Raw genomic sequence first — 21,446 nt, forward strand, 5'->3', positions numbered from 1 at the left:
ATCGGTTTTAACACGAAAAGATGCAGACGAAAGAAGAGAAGAAGCGGGCTGCTAGGGTGGAGAAAAGAAGAGTTGCTCAAGAAGCAGCAAGCACATCAACATCTGAGCAAATGAATGTTAAACATACAGAGAAAGAGGATGAAAACTAAGAATGCTCAAGTCAAGTGTATTCACTGCATATTATTGTGCAGGGTGCTGTTACTGGTATATAATATATATACACACACTCACCAGCCACTTTATTAGGTACACCTGTTCAACTGTTTGTTTACACAAATATCTAATCAGCCAATCACATGGCAGCAACTCAATGCATTTAGGCATGTGGACGTTGTTAAGATGACTTCAAACTGAGCATCAGAATGGGGAAGAAAGGTGATTTAAGTGACTTTGAATGTGGCACGGTTGTTGGTGCAAGATAAGCTGGACTGAGTGTTTCAGAAACTGTTCAAGTATTGGGATTTTTTTCACACAACTATCTCTAGAGTTTACAGAGAATTGTACAAAAAAGTGAAAATATCCAGTACATTGAAGTTCTCTGGGTGAAAATAATTTGTTGATGCCAGAGGGCAGAGGAGAATGGCCAGTCTGGTTCGAGTTGATAGAAAGCCAACAGCACCTCAGATAAGCACTTTTTCTAACCAAGGTATGCAAAAGAGCATCTCTGAATGCAAAACATGTCGAACCTTAAAGCAGATGGTCTACAGCAGCAGGAGACCACACCGGGTGTCACTCCTGTCAGCTAAGAACAGGCAACTGAGGGTACAATTCGCACAGGCTTACCAAAACTGGACACTAGAAGATTGGAAAAATATTGCCTGGTCTGATGAGTCTCAATTTCTGCCTCAACGTTCGGCTGGTTGGGTAAGAATTTGACATCAACAACATAAAAGCACGGATTCATCCTGCCTTGTATCAATGAGCACACTTTGGGCCCCTTAACTGAGCATTGTTTAAATGCCACAGCTTACCTGCGTTTTGTTATTGTCCATGTCCATCCCTTTATGTCTGCAGTGTACCCATCTTCTGATGGCTACTTCCAGCAGGATAACCTGCCATGTCACAAATAGCAAGTCAGCTCAAACTGGTTTCTTAAATATGACAATGAGTTCACTGTACTCGGATGGCCTCCACAGTTACCCGATATAAATCCAATACAGCACCTTTGGGATGTGGTGGAATGGGGGATTTGATTCATGAATGTTGTGTCAATATGAATTAAAGTACTTGAGGAATGTTTCCATCACTGCGGTGGGCTGGTGCCCTGCCTGGGGTTTGTTTCTTGCCTTGCGCTCTATGTTGGCTGGGATTGGCTCCAGCAGACCCCCGTGACCCTGTAGTTAGGATATAGCGGGTTGGATAATGGATGGATGTTTCCATCACCTTGTCGAATCTAAGCCAGGAAGAATCACGGCAGTTCTGAAGGCAAAAGGGGGTCCAACCTGGTACTAGTAAGGTGTACCTAATGGTGGCGCCTGTGTGTGTGTATGTATGTATTTACTGCATGTATGTGTGTAGCTACACTCACACACACATATAGGGTGAGCCAGAATGAAGTACCACATTTCTCAAGGTTATTGCGCGAGGTACAGGCAGCCAAGTGGGTTGGAGTGGATGTCCTCTGATAGGCGATCCCTTTTCAGTCGGCAGCATGCCTTGGTCTGGTGCATACAGTGCTTTCACTGTCAAAGTGTTCTTCAAAAACAATGAATCCATCATCATTACGCAACACGCTTTCTGAATGCACTTCAGCATTTCTCCTAACGGTGACGTTCCATATCGGAAAACAATTCTTCAGTGGGTGGTTAGTTTTAGACAGAAGGGGTACACCATTGAATAGAAAATCTCCAGACCGTCCTCGGACAGTACGAAGGCCTGAAAAAAATCCAAGCTGTAAGGGCAAAAATTTTCAGACTCCTAGATGTTCAGCGCGTAAACATGCTTCTGTCTTAGGCACTTCCAACACGTCTTTGAGGAAGATTTTGCATGAGGACCTTAATTTCCATCCATATTATATGATGGCAGTGCAATAACTCACTGAGAGAGACTAGGAGAGCTGTAGAGAGTTGTGTGCGAACATTCTGCAAGCAGTTCATTGAGATGCCATCGTCTTGTGCAGTGATGAGGCCCATTTCCATTTGAATGGTTGTGTAAATAAGCAAAACTTGCTATTGGGATAAAACCAACCCTTGTGAACTTCATCAGAGACCACTGCACAGTGAGCGTGTTACAGTTTGTAGGTCCTTACTTTTTTGAGAAGGGGGAAGCAACGGTTACCATCACTTCAGAACGTTACTTTGAAATGCTAGAGAACTTTTTGCGGCCCCTACTGGAAGAATTGGGTGTGGTGGATGCTTGGTTTCAACAGGATGGAGTAATAGCTCATATGGCGCGGAGATCCATGCAAGTTTTGTGGGAGACGTTCTCAGGGAACCTGATCTCCCTGCACAGCAATGTCAGGTGGCCTTCACATTTGCCCGTTCTCGCTCTGAGCGATTTCTTGTGGGGCTATCTAATGTCCAAGGTATACACACACCGACCTCAAAACCTTGAAGCCGTGGCTATTCCCCACAAAATTGCCACTATTCCCCTTGAAATGGCCAAACAAGTCATGTGAGCGTTCAGAATCATCTCGAAGAGTGTATTGTTAATGATGGCCAAAACCTTAAGACATCATTTTTAAAACACAGTGGAAAAAAATCTATTTTGTATGTGTATATATACATATACACACACACACATATGCTATGGTCTGAACGCACACCAGAATGACAAAGGAAGAAATTTAAAAAAAGAGTTTGCAGGCACAGTCCCAGTGAGGCATTATGCAGGTGTATTGCTGTTGGTATAAAGGAGCCCCAGTAGCATTTCTTGACACACTTCGCTGAATAATTTGTTGGCTGAAAGTACTCGGTGTTAATGTGTCAGTGAGAGGATGTGCAGCATTGTTCATAATGGTACTCAGTTTTGTTTCAACTCTCTCCTTTGTTATCACCTTCAGGGGGTCCAGAGCGTGTGCTGTAACTGAGCTTGCCCTTTAAATTTGCTTGTTGATTCAGTGGGACGGTCTTGAAGTGATGTTACCAGTCCAGCACACCATAGTGTAGAAAATTGCCATTTTGTTGAGTATATCTGCTACTCTATGCAAAAACTTGCCATTCAAATTAGCCAGTCATTTTAGCAGTAACTCAGTATGCATGTAAGAGCATGTAGACCTGGTGCATATGGTTTTGTGCCTGTGACTTTGACTGCTGTGATTGTTGGTGTAAGAAATCCCATCTTGGGAGATTTTTAATACAACAATCTCTATAGTTTACACAAAATGGTGTGCTAAACAAAAAAAATGTTCCTAGCATTTTGTTGAATCCATGCCTTGAAGAGTTCATACTGATCTGAAAAAGCAGTCTTATTCTGTATTAGACAGGTGTATCTAATAAAATGGTCATTAAGTGAATGTATTTATAATAAATATATAATTTATAGCTAGCCCCTTATTTTATTGTCTATTGAAAGCCACAAAAATACTAAATTTGTTCAGAGTATTATTGGAAAGACTTACCAGTTACAGAAGTGTAGGAACTTTTTTTAATGGGATCAAAAAGAAGGCTCCATGGTTTTCCGTTTTATTTAAATTTGTTACTACTCTGTTACGACATGCTATTCAACAGATTTGTAGGTTGCCTAGTCACTTACGCTGTGCAATTATGTGTTTAATGGTGTTCTTATAGGATGTTGAATATCTTTCTTTTGGCCACGTTACTCTGAGGCAGGAAAAAATCATATGTAGGCAAAACATTTTCTTAAAGTTTTTTTTTTTCATTTAAGAGTGATTCATTTGATCTGTTGATCTATTCCAGAACAAGCAATTAGGATAGGTCAGAAATTGACAGGCCAAGTGTTCAAAGCACTTTGCCATTTATGAGTAAGTGATGATGACTGTTATATGGCTTACAGTCAAGCTCTTAAGCTGCTAGCTTAAGATTGAACCTCCTTTATCCCTTTTTTAAACAAACATTTTTCCATGAATGAAGGTCATCTTATTGAAATATGGTACACATGAGTTTTGCTAGCAATGGTTTTTAAGAGACCTACAGCAATTGCAAATGGATTCAGTTAAGCGGTCTCAGTAATTGTGCAATGTAGGTTGTAACGCACAGGTGTAACATCACTTTGGATAAAGGCATCAGTTGAATATTAAGTAATATTAATATTGTTATTGTGTCAGGGACGCTGCTTAAACCTGCTGTACACAATTGTCCCTGAGTAAAACATTCCTGTTTTTTAAGATTTTCCTAGTGATTTGACTTTTAATGATCCTTATTAAAAAACACAGCTTTATAGGAAAGTTTATTCTTTTGAATTGGAATGGGTATTCAATAGGAATAATATCAATTTTGAGTATATATTACTCCCATTATTAGATGTTTACACTGTTCACTAAATTTTTTTTCTGTTTTTCACCAGTTGTATGTAGATCTCATTTAAAGTCCACAGATGTGAATGAATATGAAAGCAGTGCTTGAACTATGTATGTATGTATCTATAGTCTATGTTAGTGTTTCTCAACCATTGCATTCTGGCCCACTTTTGGGTTGCTTAATGCTGTTGGCAAGGGGGGAAAAAAGGCATTTCAATTACTGATGCACTGATACCACTTGATCTGCCAAGGGGTACCATTTTGTTCTCCACCCACATTCCACTCATGCTCATTTCCCTGAAGAAGGCTCATTTGTAATATTCTGTTATTTCCTTTTTTCAGTTTTTGCTAACCTTAACTTTAAATGTATACCTCTGTTAGTTTACTGCTTACCTTTTCATTATTTAATTGAATTTCGACTGATTCAATTTGAATAAAGACTGGAAAAACTGAGGTGCTCTAAAACTTTTGACCAGTAGTGTACATATCCACAAACCTGATATTGCCCTATTATTGTTTGGCATGGGCCAAACAATAGAATAGACACATTTTGTGTCTAGAGAGCTTTTTATTAATCTTGAAAAGTGTCCATTAAAGGTAGCTGATCACTTATATGGTATGAGAGGAAAACACATTAGAAAAGAATCCTGAAAGAAAAAGAAAATCCTGTCCAGCTTAATGTTTATCAGCTGGGTAATACATGTACAAGAAGCTCAGCATTAGTTTAGATGTTTCAGCAGTGGTTAGAGAGTTCTTTAAAACTATTGGCTAACATAAATAACAACATATGTTAGGGTTCAGTGAGGTTGTTTTGCTTTTTACCAAGGTACAGTAAACCCTCGTTGATCGCGTTTAATCTGTTCCAGACTCTACCGCGATTAATGAATTTCCACGAAGTAGGATTCTTTATTTATAAATCGAATATTTTCTCAGAGCATAAAAAACCTGTTTACGACCTTCTAAATACGTTTTTTTAACATTATTAGAGCCCTCTAGACATGAAATAACACCCTTTAGTCAAAAGTTGAAACTGTGCTCCATGACAAGACAGAGATGGCAGTTCTTTCTCACAATTAAAAGAATGCAAACATATCTTCCTCTTCAAAGGAGTGCGCGTCAGGAGCAGAGAATGTCAGAGAGACAGAGAGAGAGAAAAGCAAACAATCAAAAATCAATAGGGCTGTTCGGGCTTTTAAGTATGCAAAGCACCGCCAGACAAAGCAGCTGCAAGGAAGGGAGCAATGTGAAGGTATTCTTTCAGCATTTTTTTGAGGAGCGTCTGTATCCTCTAGGCCAGTGTGCGAACAGCCCCTCTGCTCACACCCCCTCTGTCCAGAGCAGAGAATGTCAGAGAGAGTGAGAGAGGCAGAGGAAAGCAAACAATCAAAAATCAATAGGTGCTGTTCGGGCTTTCAAGTATGCGAAGCACCGCGCGGGAAGCATACCGTATATCATTGAGGAGTTTTATTTAATCGTAACGTGCTCTGATTGGGTAGCTTCTCAGCCATCCACCAATAGCGTCCCTTGTATGAAATCAACTGGGCAAACCAACTGAGGAAGCATGTACCATAAATTAAAAGACCCATAGTCCACAGAAATCCATGAACCAGCGAAAAATCCGTGATATAGATTTAGATATGCTTACTTTTAAAATCCGCGATGGAGTGAAGCCGCGAAAGTCAAAATGTGATATAGCGAGGGATCACTGTATTAAAAAAAGAAAAAAAAAACAATATTTATATAGGATAAGATACGCCAGTGAACATGAAAACCATGAGATGTAGGTGCATAAAACTGGCACATTGGGAGTCCAGTGAAATTTTTAATTCAGGTGAAGTTTTTTATTGTTGTCACATTTAGCACTGTGATGTAAGTCTTAATATGTTCTGTATTAGAGGCTAAGAGTTATAGCTTCCACAGAAATGTTTATGTGTGCAAGTTATCTGTGTTAGGGTGTGTATGTATTGTTTGGGGTTGGGGGATCCTACTGTTTTAAATGGTCAACTCTCACTATTTTAATTTTAACAGAAAAATAATGAAATCTGTCACAAATTAATGTTGTATATGGCATTTTAGTAGCAGTCCCTGTGTTAAAATGAAGTTGCTAGTTAATGGCAGAAACCTTAATTCTAGCTTTTGATAAAAGTCTAAATTGTATTTTTATTCTGCATCTCTATTAAACTTTGAATGGCTGTTTCAGGATGTTATCAGAGTTGTCAATGTGCCACTCTTTTTACTGCAGCATTACAGTACAACTTGTTGCCGTATTAATGTTATTATTCTTGCACTACATCTCAAAGCCATTCACATTTGGGAATGGTCTTTTTTTTCCTAACTGATGATAAAAGATTAGTCAAATACTTTCTTATAATGTTCTACTTGACATTGTAATATTTTTGTAAGTGTTGCTTCACACTCCTTTACTGATGCACTGCTTCTGAGGTATAGACATTTTACACATTGATTTCATTTCTCTGTCTGCTTACCCACAGAGTTGTCTTTTCACTGGACCAAGTGCAGTAAACACAAGCAATGTTTTCTTGTCGCTATGTGCTGCTTTCATATAAGAAAAGAAAAGGTTTTCCACCAACAGTGGAAATGTTATATGCATGCTTTTGCCAGAAGTGTTCTTTTCAACTTTACTTTAATTATATTTTCTTGGAAGTAAATGTGAAGTGGAAACATTGAATGTGCTTGACAAGCCTATTGTATTAAAATAAACATTTGTGTATTTGCTGCCTTCATTATTTCAGTCTTTTATAACACTAAATAATTTATATACAAATTGAGTTGACTGTTAAATATGAACATTGTTTTAAAGCATTGTTCTATGCCAATTTCCTCTTTGAAATAATCACTTAACAAGTAATTAAGATGTTTGTCTGGTCATATCCTGTAGGAGGTGAATTTGCTTTTCATTTCATATTGATTGTGCTTCTGATTCAGATTCTGGGGAGACGTTGCACAGCATGACGTAGACCCAAAATACAGTATCTTGTGTATATGCAGAAACTGCATTAAATACACAATAAATGAAATTGAGGTATATTTCAGCTTGTATTCTATGCTACATTAGCATTTATAGAATGTCCCTGAGTTTTTATGCTTGTCTTTGAGTAGCTTCTAATTAAAATGGAATAGAAAATCCATAGAGACGACAATTCAATACCAGGACATTTTGTGCAACAATGGCTGAAATACTGGTTTGTATCTCCCCAGAGCTCTGTTATGCTTATGCTCATAAACCAATGTGTTGCAATTGCAATTTTATCTAAGACTACTCTCGGGCACGAACCACTGAGCAACTGTAATTCTCCTTTTATTATGTTTTATCTACCATAAATAGCCTGGAAATGTATGCATTTTTCATTTGTTCCCCTGTCTTGGCAGAGCTAATCAAAGAGCACAGTTCATCATAGCTCATTGTTGAAAAAAAATCATTTAAAGATGCCTTTTAATTTGGATTGTATTATTAAATAAGAGAAAGACTTCAGGATTTGTCATGACTGTAATTGTGATAGTGAACACCAAATAGTCAAATTTCTACTGGAATTTAAAGACAGCATGCTAATATTTATGTACAGTGACACTGGTGGCAATATGGCAATTGTCTATAAGTAGCCAGATTCTGTGTGCATTGAGGAATTGCTAGTTAAAGTTGAAGTAATGGATTCAAAACATTTTTTTTTATCCTTTTGATTTATTCAATCTTTTACCCTGCACTTGTAAAACCTGAGTTTCAAGCCATTATCAGCAGATAAAAATATTGTACACTCCCAGAGATGATTATCAATTATAGAAATGAACAGTGCAGTGAGTGCAGTGTCACCGTCTGTGTATCACTTAAAATGCAGTAAGGTATGTTGAAAGATGTGTGTCATAGTATTGGTGGAGAGCACTCGGTTTAATGCCCCAGTATACCTATGAGAAGGATTTTATGTGTTTTTAGCAGTTCTGATAAGATCAAGTCTACTTGTATCATCTTTGCAGAATATCTGTGTTGCACAGATAACAATGTTGCTTGCATGAATAAACCTATTTTCTACAAGAAAGAATGATTGACCATCAAAAAAAAAAATGGTTAAAGAGGTAGGTTTCAGTCTGAAAAGTATATACTCTATATTCAAATACATTATACTGGTATCTACTGAAGCTGCTAGAATGTTCAATTATCTGTAGATTCAGTCACTCCTAGTCATTAGGATATATTCCATGTATGTCCATTTGCTCTCTGACAGCTAGATTTGAGGGAAGAAAAAAGGTGAACTTAATGGACTTGGCACACAATGCATAAAAACTAATGCATAGACTTATTAAAAGTTACCTTCTCACAGGTTATGCTAAGACACACCAATAACCTTTATCTCTGCTTGCAATATTATTTTACTGCATTTCTTTACTTCAGTGTTATACAAGATACTTTGCTGTGAATGCTAAAGATTCAGTTTTTATGCAACATACATTAAATAGCATTTTATTTAAGTGTAAACATAGTGTACAGTCTTTTCACACACTTTGAGCATAATGTGCTCTGGGAAGACCCCTTGTAAGGTGAACACTAGTAATTCAAAAGCATAATCAACATTAACTTCAACTGGAAAAATGTATGAATTCCTTTTTCCTAACATGTATACCTATTTTTCCTAAAGTAGCACCAAATACCATTAAAATAAAAACAATCATTTCAATATTTAACTTAATAGTATTAAAACACACACTAACCATGCATTTTTCTCTTAATGAGTTAATTATGCAGCTGTTTACTGGCTTCTATTAAACTTTTTCGTAGCTACAACATTACACTGTGTGCATTTACATTTGTAAGCAGCAAAGCTATGTAATACCGGTGGAATCCCATTGTAAAGAAATTCATTGGTGCATAAAAATATTTCTCTATAATGGAAGTTTTGTTGTAACGAATATGAATACAATTCATATACTATTGTGACTGGAGTCGCCGTCAATTCGCCATCTCCAATGGTAGCGGCGCTAGGATATTTCTGTAACTGCTCTAGTGCGTCTTACTGCGTAACATGCTTGTCACACGATGTTTAAAACATTAACCCTGATCCCACCTTTCTGTCTCTTGTGCTACCAGCTCTGTGATTCAAGCTTGACAATGCCTGTATAAAGACATGGTGTCTCTTAAACTGCAAAAAATATTTTATTTGAACACTAGCTGCCCCCCCATGGCCTTGCCCGCATAGTAGTGAAAAAGGACAAACATTAAAAATCAATAAACAAAAAGGTATTATTAGCTAAGCAGAGGGCCTCCCCTATACCTGCAGCCCTCTAGTCTCAGATTAGTGTGGATATGTCGCTCCTGCAAGTAAACTATGATTCTTAGTGCGATATAAGAAGTTGTAAAATCAACCGGAATGTTCTAAATCCGTTAAGTAGTTCTCTCGTTTGATAGCTAAGCGGATGTAAGGTACACCCCGAGGCTGGCACGTGAGTGAGGATGGCCCTGCCCTCCTCCCCTCGGCCCGTTGCATCTTTCTCGAATTCACGCAAATAAAACGTTACCGCAAGTGAACTATGATACTTAGCGCGATGAGAGAATTCGCAAAATCAACCAGAATGTTTAAGCAAATGGCAGAAAAAAACCCAAACTAAATCTGTTAAGTAGTTCTCTTGTGAAAAGCAGACAGACATTGGATTTTATATTTACTGTATATAGAGAGGAGCTGTTAGAGGTAACTTTTTTATATAGAAATACAGGTAAGAATACAGAATGAAAATGAGATGTTGGATTAAATTTTTTTTTTTAATAGATATACAAACAAGCTTCTAATTTTTTTTTTTTTTATTCAGGTTACAATGCCTGATCTTTGTCTTCTGCATGCTTTCAGTCCAACCTTTCAAAATTGTTAACAGCGTTGAAGGTGCGATTCCGTTTGCTTTCGCCATGTCATTTTTCTTCATTCCAGAATCAACTTTTTCCAGGATTGTTACTTATTCTGTCAGCATAAACTGAAGCTGTTTCTCACCTTTTTTTGTTCACGAAACTTGGAACAGTACAGTATCCACACATGACACAACTACTCATGCGTATGAATGGTGGCGCACTGACTCGGAATTTGTGCCTACACTGCCTTGGCGAGACTGCCTGAGACAGGAAATTTGCAACAGACTGTCAATTTTGTTTGGTCTAACAAGAAAGAAACCGCCTGTTGCAGGGTTCCTGAGACTTGGTGAAAGTGTAGGGATGGCATTAAGTATTTTTTGCATTGCATTATTATCTTCGGTGGCCATTTTTGGTTGAAACAAATGTTCATTATACTGAAATTTACATTCCGTTATAACGTATTCCATTTCACATGATGTTAAAAGTATTCGTTATTCTAAAAATTGTGATACTTCAGTTTTCGCTATAGTGGGATTTGATCTGTATTGGTTCATTTTCTGCAACAGTATTTGTTCTTTAATTCAAAAAGGCAACTCCATCCATCCATCCATTTTCTAACCCGCTGAATCCGAATACAGGGTCACGGGGGTCTGCTGGAGCCAATCCCAGCCAACACAGGGCACAAGGCAGGAACCAATCCTGGGCAGGGTGCCAACCCACCGCAGAAAAAGGCAACTTCAAAATGGAAAGTGTACAGTAAACAGAAGAAAAAAATGCATCAATATCACACTTGTCAAACAAATTGAAATTGAAGAGGAGATGTGGGGCTGGTTGGTGATTGTGGCAGGGGCTAGAATGTGATAGAGAAGAAAAAGAGGAAGAGAAGCAGAGTTTTTTTTTTAACTCCTTTGTTGTATTTTTCATGTCCTCTGCCTCTTTCTCTTCCATTGCAATTGAGTCTGCACCACCCATTAGAAAATACCACATTGATCCTTGCAACTGAAAAGAATAAGAGTGTTAAATTAGTGCTGTACAAATAATCAAATTAAAATTGAAATAATGATTTGGACCAGAGTGATTACTAAACCGCAAAGGTGTGATTTATTACCAGTAATACAATATGTTCATCGTGCCTCCAGATGTTGTGCGTGTTTGTAGGGAGCTTTGCTTCCAGTCTGCTGAACATGAACTAAGCATATGTGTAACTTCTAATGTGACTTATCAGTCAAAAATATCCATCATTCTCATTGCCATTTGTTTTGGACTAGTAGTCCAGTGAAGTTTGTGCTGTTGGAGAGGATAAAATAAGCAAATCTCTCATTTATTCTCCAGTTTATTCTCTTGAGTACAACAGCACAGGGAGAAGTTGGTTACTTGGAACCAAAAAAAAATCCATTTCTGTCTTTTGGCAGTAGTTTGGATTTGACCACAGCATCATCATTTAGGCGGAGGGGTATTTTAATTGTGTTAAACGTGCAAAGTTAAAGTTGCTGTCTAATTTTGTAGCACAACTAATATATATCAGTGTCACAGACAATGTGTATATATATCTCGATAACGTATGCATTGCAAAAAAAGGTAAATGCAAGTAAACCTGCCGTAGCTGAAAGCCTGGGTGAGTCAAAACAAACAACAAATCTAGTGAGTTTGCAAGTGTATGAGAAAATGTAGAGGGGACATAAAATCACAGATGCTGTCATAGATTGCTTAGCAAAAGACATTTTGCACTTTTATGTTATTATCAAAGAGGACTTTCAGAACTAATTAACAAACCTGACCAGAGATATTAGTTGCCTATGTGAAACTACATCAAACAAGCTATAATCCCGGAACTGTACAGAAAATGCAAAGGTGAAGTTGAATCTGACTCGGCTAAACTAGAATAGTATTTAACAACACAAAAATGTGATTGAACAGGATGACCGAGCCTTGCATTAGCATAACTCTGCACTATAAAAGTAATGAATCTGAAATGAAAAGTAGCTGCTTGCAAACATAGTATTTCCTAGTAGATAATACAAGTGATCATTGCTGTATACTTGAAAGAAGCCTTGCATTAGTGACTGTAACCACAGATGACAAATCTAACATTGTGAAAGCAGTAGAATTGAATCACGGGACCAGATTCCAGTACTTCGGCCGTATGCTTCACCATCTGATTAGAAAGTTTATGCAAAATGTAATCTACCTTAGTACTTCAAATGTAATATCAATCCCAATATTGTTTTTTTAATTGCATCCATAACATTTGTAAACATTTACAGTCTTCTGTGCCATATATTAAATTAGAGTATAATGTGATAGCCTCTTTAGGACTAGCACATGTTTCAAGTTGTTTAGAAAATACTGTATGTTATAGAAAGTAATTTGGTCGTTGGTCCTAGGCATTCAATGATTTAAGTTTTTGTTTGTTATTTGAAACACTTTTGAGTTGATAAGTAAATGCTGGGAAATATTATCCGTGTGTGATTATTTATGCCATCACTTGTTTTTAGCCTCAACATTGCAATGCAGAATGGCAACTTTTAATACTTTTAATACATGTCACAGTTTAAATCACAATCACAATATGTGTCAAAATAATCACAACATTAATTTTGTTGATTAAGTCATCCCACCCTATTTTAAATGAAATTCCTGTAAACATGAAAAACTCGTAACTTGAACACTTTTGAGGTATTTTGAGGAATACCTGTATACTTTAAATGTAAGTATCTAGCCCTTAAATACAAGTAACATGCTTTAGAATTTTAAACACAGACTTCCTGGAATGCAGGTAATGTCCTTATTTTTAGACCTAACGAGTGATGTGAATTTTTGGGTGCTTCTCTTGTCAACTTGTCAACATAATTGAGTTTTCTACTACAATATGTGTGAAATCTGAGAAATGTAACAGTAGGTTGTGAACGCTCTATATGTTAGGTTTACCAACAGTATCCTTGGTGAATTTTAAATGACTCGGTTAGTATAAAATCTTATATGCCATCAGCTAGAAACAGTTAAGGCTCTGAATAATAGTAAGTTGGAAGTTGTGTTTTTCTTTTTGTTTTAACAGTTGACATGCATGTTTGACTGTTGATTTAATTAAATAATTTTTACTCATTTAAAATCTGGTAATCACGTTTTGAAAACTGAAATTTCATAGTAATTTTTTTAATATCCAAAATTATAAGATTTAGATGACTGTTTCTCAGGTAGCTTTCACCACTAGTTATTTTTCTTAACTCTTGTCATTTTAACACTTGAGTTTGATTTACTTTAACAGGTATGGATGCTGAATTTGAACTTGAATGTTCATCAAATATGCAGTGAGTTTTGTGATCATTTCCAGCTGGACTGTTGTGCACTTTGTGTATGTGAAAGCTTATTGCACTAGCTATGCAAAGTATTATGCAGTATAGTGTTTTTCCACTTAGCACCCATGTGTGTTAGCAAAATATTTGCATTTCTGGCTTTCAGCAATGAAAAAGTAATACAACTACTAGCAATATTGTGGATGCTAACAGATATCCCATGCTAGGCTGTACTTTGTTTGAATATCAACATCCCTAATTACAAACTCCATTTCCAGAAAAGTGGGTATCTTTTCCAAAATGTAATAAAAAAAATGTGATATGTTAATTCACCTGAACCTTTATTTAACTGACAAAGGTACAACGAAAAGATTTTCAGTTGTTTTACTAACCAACTTAATCGTAGTTTGTAAATACAGTATACACAAATTTAGAATTTGATGGCTGCAACACACTCATCAAACATTGCAGAATGTTTACCAATACGTAACATCACCATTACTTTTAGTAACACTTCTTAATCATTTTGTAACTGAGGATGCAAATTGTAGTAGTTTTGCAATTGGAAATTTTGTCCATTCTTGCTTGATATAAGACTTCAGCAGCTCAACAGTCTGTGGTTGCTGTTGTCTGATTTTCCACTTCATGATGCACCATACATTTTCAATAGAAGACAGATCTGGACTGGCAGCAGGCCAATCAAGCACACACACCCTGTGTCTACAAAGCTATGTTAAAACCCATGTAGAATGTAGTCTGCTGAAATGAGCATGGACGTCCCAGGAAGAGATGTCTGCTTGATAGCAACAAACCTCTCTAAAATCCTAATATACGCCTCAAGATTAAATGGTATCTTCACATACATGCAACTCACCCAAGCTGTGGGTACTGATGTACCCCCATACCATCACAGATGCTGGCTTTTGCACCTTTTACTGATAACAATCTGAATGGTTGTTTTGATCTTTGGTACGGAAAACCAAAACAAGCTGAAATGTGGACTCACCTGACCAAAGCACACGGTTACACAGTCTTTCGATCCATGTGAGGCGAGCTTGGGCCCAGAGAACTTGCCTGCATGGAGTTGATATATGGCTTTCTTCTTGAGTAATGCAGTTTGAAGTTGCATTTCTGGATGTACTGTAGCAATGAACTGTGTTAAGTGACAATGGTTTTCCGAAGTACTCCTGAGCCCAGGTAGCTATATTTATCACAGTAGCATGATGATTCTTAGGCAGTGCCACCTCAGGGCTTGAAGATCACTCCCATTCAGCAGTGGTTTCTGATGTTGTCCTTTACGCACTGAGGTGTCTCTGAATTCTCTGAGTCTTTTCATTATATTATGTACTGTAGATATTGAAAGACCTAAATTCTCTGCAATTTTGCATTAAGAAATGTTCCTTTTGAACTGACTAACAATTCTCTCATCAGTTTTGGCACAAAGGGGTGAGCCATGATGCAGCCTTGCTGCAAAGTCTGAGCCTTTGATGGATGCTGCTTTTATACCCAATCATAATACCTCACCTGCTACCAATTAGCCCGCTTAATGTAGAATCTTCCAAACCGGTGTTACTTGAATAATATGTTTATTTTAACTCTGTCCCAACTTTTATTGAGTGTGTTCACCAAATCAAATTCTAAATTTGTGTATATTTACAAAATACAATTAAGTTGGTCAGTAAAACTACTGAAAATCTTTTATTTGTACTTTTGTTCACATGAATTAACATCACAGATTTTTGTTTTTATTGCTTTTTGTAAAATATCCTCCCTCTCCTGGAAAAGGGGTTTGTATATATAATACATAGGGAATACTTAGTTATCTACATTTTATAGTTTGTGATATTGTATATACAATTCACTCATTTTTTTTTCACTTGTTTTAGCCTACTCAATTTTTTGGAAGAAAGTAGTGCAAGAAATGACAGACATCTTTCAAAATCTGTTTTAGAGAATCTTAAAACCTTGCGTGAAGGGGTGTCCTGCTAAGACAAACTAGAGGGGCTCTGCAAGTCAAACCCTCCAGAAGCACCAGAGAAATGGAACATAAAACCATTCAGCTCATGGATGCGCTCTCAATGGAGCACAGAAGGTAGAGCAGGTACTAGAGGCGTTTTACTCTTTGGAAATGAAGAGAGTAACCTAAGGCTGGGCAAGTGTTCAGATGATCTCCTAGAATTTGGTTCCCACCTAGAAAAGGGGGCATGAAATTGACCCTTTAAGAGTAAAGTTGTGAAAAATTCTCAGAAAGCCAGCACTTCAAACTGGCATATGGGACCAAATTAGGAGAGATGATGCTACTAAAGGCAGAAGTTGACAGCAGCCATATTGACCCTACTTAGTGCTGCTGGGAAAGCAGGTCCTACTAGAGGGGGTATAGGTGAATGTCTATGTGAGCCAGAGAGAGTTGCTCCAAACCTTAAGTGATTCTAGTACTTGTAATTGTGTTTAAAGGCTAACTCTAATAAGTAAAGAATTGAATCTAGATTATAGGGAAGACTGCTCACTGGTAGGAAGAATTTTGCATGTGTTTGTGTATACGTGGGGTGTGTGGTAATTTTGGAGGGAGAAAAAGAGAAAGATGTCTGCTTAATGATGGAAAATGGGAAAGCTACCCCACTTATGAGACAGGGCACAATCCATGAAGTCAGACGAAGAGGGGAAATTATAGGTTTCTAGGGGTATTACTGTCACATGAACAGAGTACAGTGAATTCTTATTTGTGATTGTGTGATACTTTGTCTTCTCCTCTTGATGTGTATATGTTTAACAACAGTAAATATCACTATTCTGACATATATTCAAGTTTTTGCATTGTCTTGTAAGATGCCAGAAAATTGCACTTCTTGCTAATGCTGTGCATGGCCTGGTATGTAATAACATTTATTGCATCAGTTTATATGATGATTTATACAGAAGAGATAAAATGCCTGTCATGAAGTTAATGAAACAGATATTTCTTTTAAGATATGTTTTAGTAATACTACTCCCATAACCTAGAAGTTTATAGAAGCTGCCCCCAGCCTTGAAGCTTATAGTTTAACTACTGTTAGATAAAGCAAGACTTTACAACTTTCTTCATTATTTGTATCACAATAATCATGATCATTGACCCATTCAGAAAAGAAATGCAAAAATATTAAGCACTGTTTCACTCTCTGATTTTGCGTGAACCAGTGTTTAGATGGATGTCTCAAATTAAAATGGCCAAGAAATCTACTGGCATTGTGTTGCCTCTGAAATAACTCAGGATGCTACTTTAAAGACAGGGTTAACATTTAATAACTATTAGAATAAAATTCATATCTGTCTCGTTAATTTAATGACAGACCTCTGATATCATTTTGTCTCTTCATTTTTCTTTCTTTTAAAAATGTAATTATTATTGTTATGTATGTCATTAAATATGTATAAAATAGTTTCACAAGCTTTCATCCTTACCTTTATAACTTTTTGTTAGTTATGTGTTTATATACTATATGTACATACATTTCAGCCGCCTTTTACAGAAGCTCTATGTTTTCTCTCTCCCTTTTTTCTGGTTTTGACCAATTTTTTAACTTTTTAAAAGTTTTGATTAATGTTCGGTTAATCAAATTAAATGTCTTCCTTATTCAGGACACCATAGCTTCATCTGTCTGCATATGCTTAAGCTTACCTCTTAACTACAATTGATGAATGGTACTGAATGTACTGCAAAAGTTTAAAAAAAAAATCACAGTACTGCCACACCATCTCTACTGCTTCAACACATGCTCCCTGTATATATTTTACTCCTACCCCTTTAGCTGGTATGGTCAGTGATTAGTCCAGCACCAGTGTGGGCTGTCCATAACTGATAGGCATTTTAGGAGACAACTGCGGAGGCTACAAACAGGAAAAGCTGTGGGACTGGATAGAGTTGTTTGTAGAGTTCTTAGAGCCTTTGATGATCCACTTTGTGGTATCTGCTGCTGTGGAAAACATTCCGTATTGTTCCGGTTCCAAAGAGGTCAGGTGCCTTTTCACCTAATGACTACAGACTAGTTGCCCTTACATCTCACATCATAACCTTTGAGAGACTGATCCTGAACTACAGTATACGAGTCTTGTAAAATGGGGATTTCTCCCTGTCTAATTTTTCTTCACTTTGTACACCTCAGACTATAAATATAATACCAGGTCAAGTAACTTGCAGAAATTAGATGATTCTGCACTAGTGGGATGCTTTGATAAAGAGGGCTGAGAGTATAGGAGTCAAGTGAAGAACTTTCTTTTCTTGGGGCCAAAATAATTGTCTCTGACTCAACATCATCAAAACCAAGGAACTGGTTATTCATTTTTGCCGCCCCAAAGAGCCTCTATGCCAGGTTACAACTTAGGAGGTTGATGTGGAGGTGCTGCATTGTTGCAAATGCTTTGGTGCCTGGTCTCGTAACACAGATGAACTATATAAGAAAGGGCAGAGCAAACTTTTTAAAGGAGGCTGCACTCCTTTAATGGGGTAATGACATCCTTTATTCTTTAACTCTGAAACCAATGCGATTTATTTATTTATTTTTATGTCATGGTATGCTGGGCCGGTGACATCACTTGAGAAAAGGCCCACCAAATCAACAAGCTAATTAAGAAGGTAGGCTTGGTTATGGGAAATATTTTCAGCCCCCCGAAGGCAGCAGTGAAGGAGAGACAAAAGTGATGGCCATTATCAGTAATGCTACACATCCCCTCCCTAACACACTGTCATTAAGTACTTTTAGCTAATGAATTATTCAGCAGAAATGTATCAGGAAACGCAACTGGAATTTCTTCATACCTACAGCAGCACTTTATAATGCCATACTGTGACTGTTCTCTTATGTTTAGCCAAGTCAGATGTTTTTTTTTTTCTTTTTGTGTGTGTTTGAGGGGAGTTACTATTGTTTGTTATAATATTTCTATATTTTGAGCTTCTGTAAAAGCGAATTGTCCCATTGGTACAAATAAAGTACCATCTGTCTTTACAAGTCTTTCTAATTTGAAAGTACAATATTAATAATCCTTTTAAATGAGAATACCAAAGAAAGATTTCTGTTGTTTTTACTGTAGTACTCAAATATATACCTGGTGATAAAGAGCCCTTTTAAAAACTAAATGATTGATTCATGTATGTATTAATTGTTTTTTTAGGCTAACAGGGATGCCAAAGGAAAAATATGATCCCCCAGATCCTAGAAGATTATATACCATCATGTCAGCAGAAGAGGCAGCTAATGGAAAGAAGTCACATTGGGCAGAATTGGAAATCTCTGGTCAGTGTAGCTCATTCCACTTTAGAAATTCATAGCTTTTATAATTATTTTTAAAGTCTTTTATTCTAATAAATTGTTTGATTGCTTATATGCATAGTTTGTATGTATTGATGTAACAGAAAATGTATTTTGCAAACCAATTTTTAAATACAGTATTTGCTTAAAGGAAAGCATTTTAGGCAGATATTCAGATCAACTGTTATCTGAAGAGTTCTTCTTTTTCACATTGACTTATAAGGCCAAGTCAATTAATTTTGCTTCCAAAAAATTAAGAATTTGTAGCAACTAGGGGGCACCTTGGAATCCGAAACACAAGACAAATACACAGACACAGGTCTCGAGATGTAAAGGCATAGTTTATACCTTTTAAGAGGCTTTCCAACCACCACTGTCGTCTTCTCCTTTCTTCCTCTAATAATCCCAAGACAAGCATTGTCCGCCTCGTCCTCTCCTGACTCTCAACCGACCTAGTTGAGGTTTTATGGAGGACCATGGGAGTATGTCCAGTGCTACAACATTGCACACATGAAGCACTTCCAGGTCAGGCAGAGCCCAAACAAAATAGGGATGTCCTCTCTTTGCAGCTTACCATGGCATCACCCAAGGAATCCAGCCCTGCAGTGAACATTTGGGGGACCCACCAGAGTCATGCTACCACCTGGTGTATGAGGGGGCCATACAGACCTGAGAGGCTGTTGCTCTCTGTCCTACCAATAAGTCATCCCAGCCGGGAAAGGAATGTCAGCTACTGTGGTCTACTATACATTGTTATGGCCGATAAACGTAAACATGTGGTGTTGGAATTGCCACAAAAAACTGAAATTATTAATAGTTTACAAAATGGCAAAAGTGCAGCAAATACTGCTTCAATTTATGGAGTAGGAAGAACAACAGTTAACGATATAAAGCATGATCCCAACAAGATTGAAAAGCACTGTCAGTAATGTTATTCTCCATTAATATTAATGTTTTCTCCTGTATTGTAATTTTCTTTTTAAATTCTGTTTTATGTTTTGTTAATATATTGTGACATGCAGTCGGCTTGTGATGTGGTGTTGGGGAGCAGAAAGTGTTTAATGAATGCAGTAAGTGATGGGACTGGGTGAAGAGCTTTTGTTGTGTAAGGGGCTGACACACCTCTTAGGAGAAGAGTGACAGAAGAAGTTAGGAGAAAAAGGAAGGTGATGTGGAAGGAAGTTTTGAGCAGAGAGTCGGGAGGCAATAAGCAGGAGTGTTTGCGGTATACAGAAAAAGGGAACGTGAGTGGCAGGAGATAAACTGATTGGTGGGGAAAACATTCCTTTGTTGTTTTAGAGGTGTGCTCTGTAGCCCAGATAACGGAGTATAAGACATGACACCATTTGTTACAGAACAAGGACTCTTAAGTAAAATGTAGAAAACTAGTTAATCTGAGTTATGTTTCCTTATTACACTGGTCATTACAATATTATATGGCTTAATTAATTTTGTTAATATATTTAGTTTTGTAAATCAATACGACTATTCGCTAATCTACAGTATATCATTTTTAAAGTAGCTGTTCTGTTATCCATCTTTTCTCTTATCTGTCACAACCTTGGTCTCGACCCCTGACGGATAATCAAGGTTTACTGTATAGCACTTCTCTTCTAAAATATGATTGAGGAAAAAACCAATTATGCCTTTCTATAGCGAACATCAAAGTAATGTGCTTTGTAAAGCATAGAGCATACCTAAAGAATTTGATGTTAAAGACGGAATATAAGACTGAACAAAGTATTTACATATACGTAACGTAATGCTGTTGAACACCTCTCACTAATCCAAATACTAATGCATATGTAATTTTAATCTTAACAGGTCGGGTTAGAAGCTTGAGCATGTCATTATGGACGCTGACACATTTAACTGCACTACATCTTAATGATAACAACCTTACTCGCATTCCACCGGACATTGCCAAGCTACAAAACTTGGTTTACCTGAATTTGTCGTCCAATAAATTACGCAGTTTGCCAGCAGAGCTTGGAAACATGGTCTCACTCAGGTATGTGGCATGAGAGAAAAGGGAAGGTAAATTTTATCTTGTTTGATTCCCTTTTTAAAATACTAGACTATGAATGTTGTACAAGTGATTTTCTTTGGCTGACTCTACCATTGTTGTTTTTGTTTTAAAAGTACCATCATTTTCATCATAATTTACTTTTCTCGGTAACCGTCAAAGTAGAAAAATGGCGAGGTGGGCTGACAAGGTCATCCTGGTGTGAGCAAGTTTTTGCAGACTTTCCTGGGGTATACCTTAGATGCTTGTAATGCTGTCGAGAGATAAAATGCCTTCTGTGTGTCCTGAACCTGGCCAGTGGCTGTGTCTTGTACCACAATCAAAACTCCTTTCACTTGTTAACAAGACCCTAAAATACCTGGGACAGCTGCTTACCACTTACCTACAGAGAACATGACACTATTTTTCAGAATTAGCACCTTCAGAATTCCAAACCTTAACTGTGAGTTGATGTTATGTTCAATAAAAACATACAAATTGAAAGCTGACAATTTGAAATGTCTTGACTTAATACCTTGTTTGTAAACACAACTCTTGCTGTGCAAATAAAGGGACTGAATTGAATGCAACATCAGTC

The 21,446-nt window shown here is 37.2% G+C and overlaps 1 protein-coding gene across 1 annotated transcript in view; it reads left to right on the top strand.

Annotated features, from left to right (window-relative positions):
* cnot6l (CCR4-NOT transcription complex, subunit 6-like) overlaps positions 1–21,446 on the top strand; it is a 36,481-nt gene that overhangs the window by 4,644 nt on the left and 10,391 nt on the right. The window contains exons 2-4 of the mRNA XM_039757936.1: positions 13,531–13,573; positions 18,707–18,828; positions 20,668–20,854. Coding sequence (XP_039613870.1) covers positions 13,533–13,573; positions 18,707–18,828; positions 20,668–20,854 — 350 coding nt within the window. The 5' untranslated portion in view covers positions 13,531–13,532. The remainder of the gene's footprint in view (positions 1–13,530; positions 13,574–18,706; positions 18,829–20,667; positions 20,855–21,446) is intronic.

Source organism: Polypterus senegalus, chromosome 7 (genome assembly GCF_016835505.1).
Source record: "Polypterus senegalus isolate Bchr_013 chromosome 7, ASM1683550v1, whole genome shotgun sequence".
NCBI lineage: Eukaryota > Metazoa > Chordata > Cladistia > Polypteriformes > Polypteridae > Polypterus > Polypterus senegalus.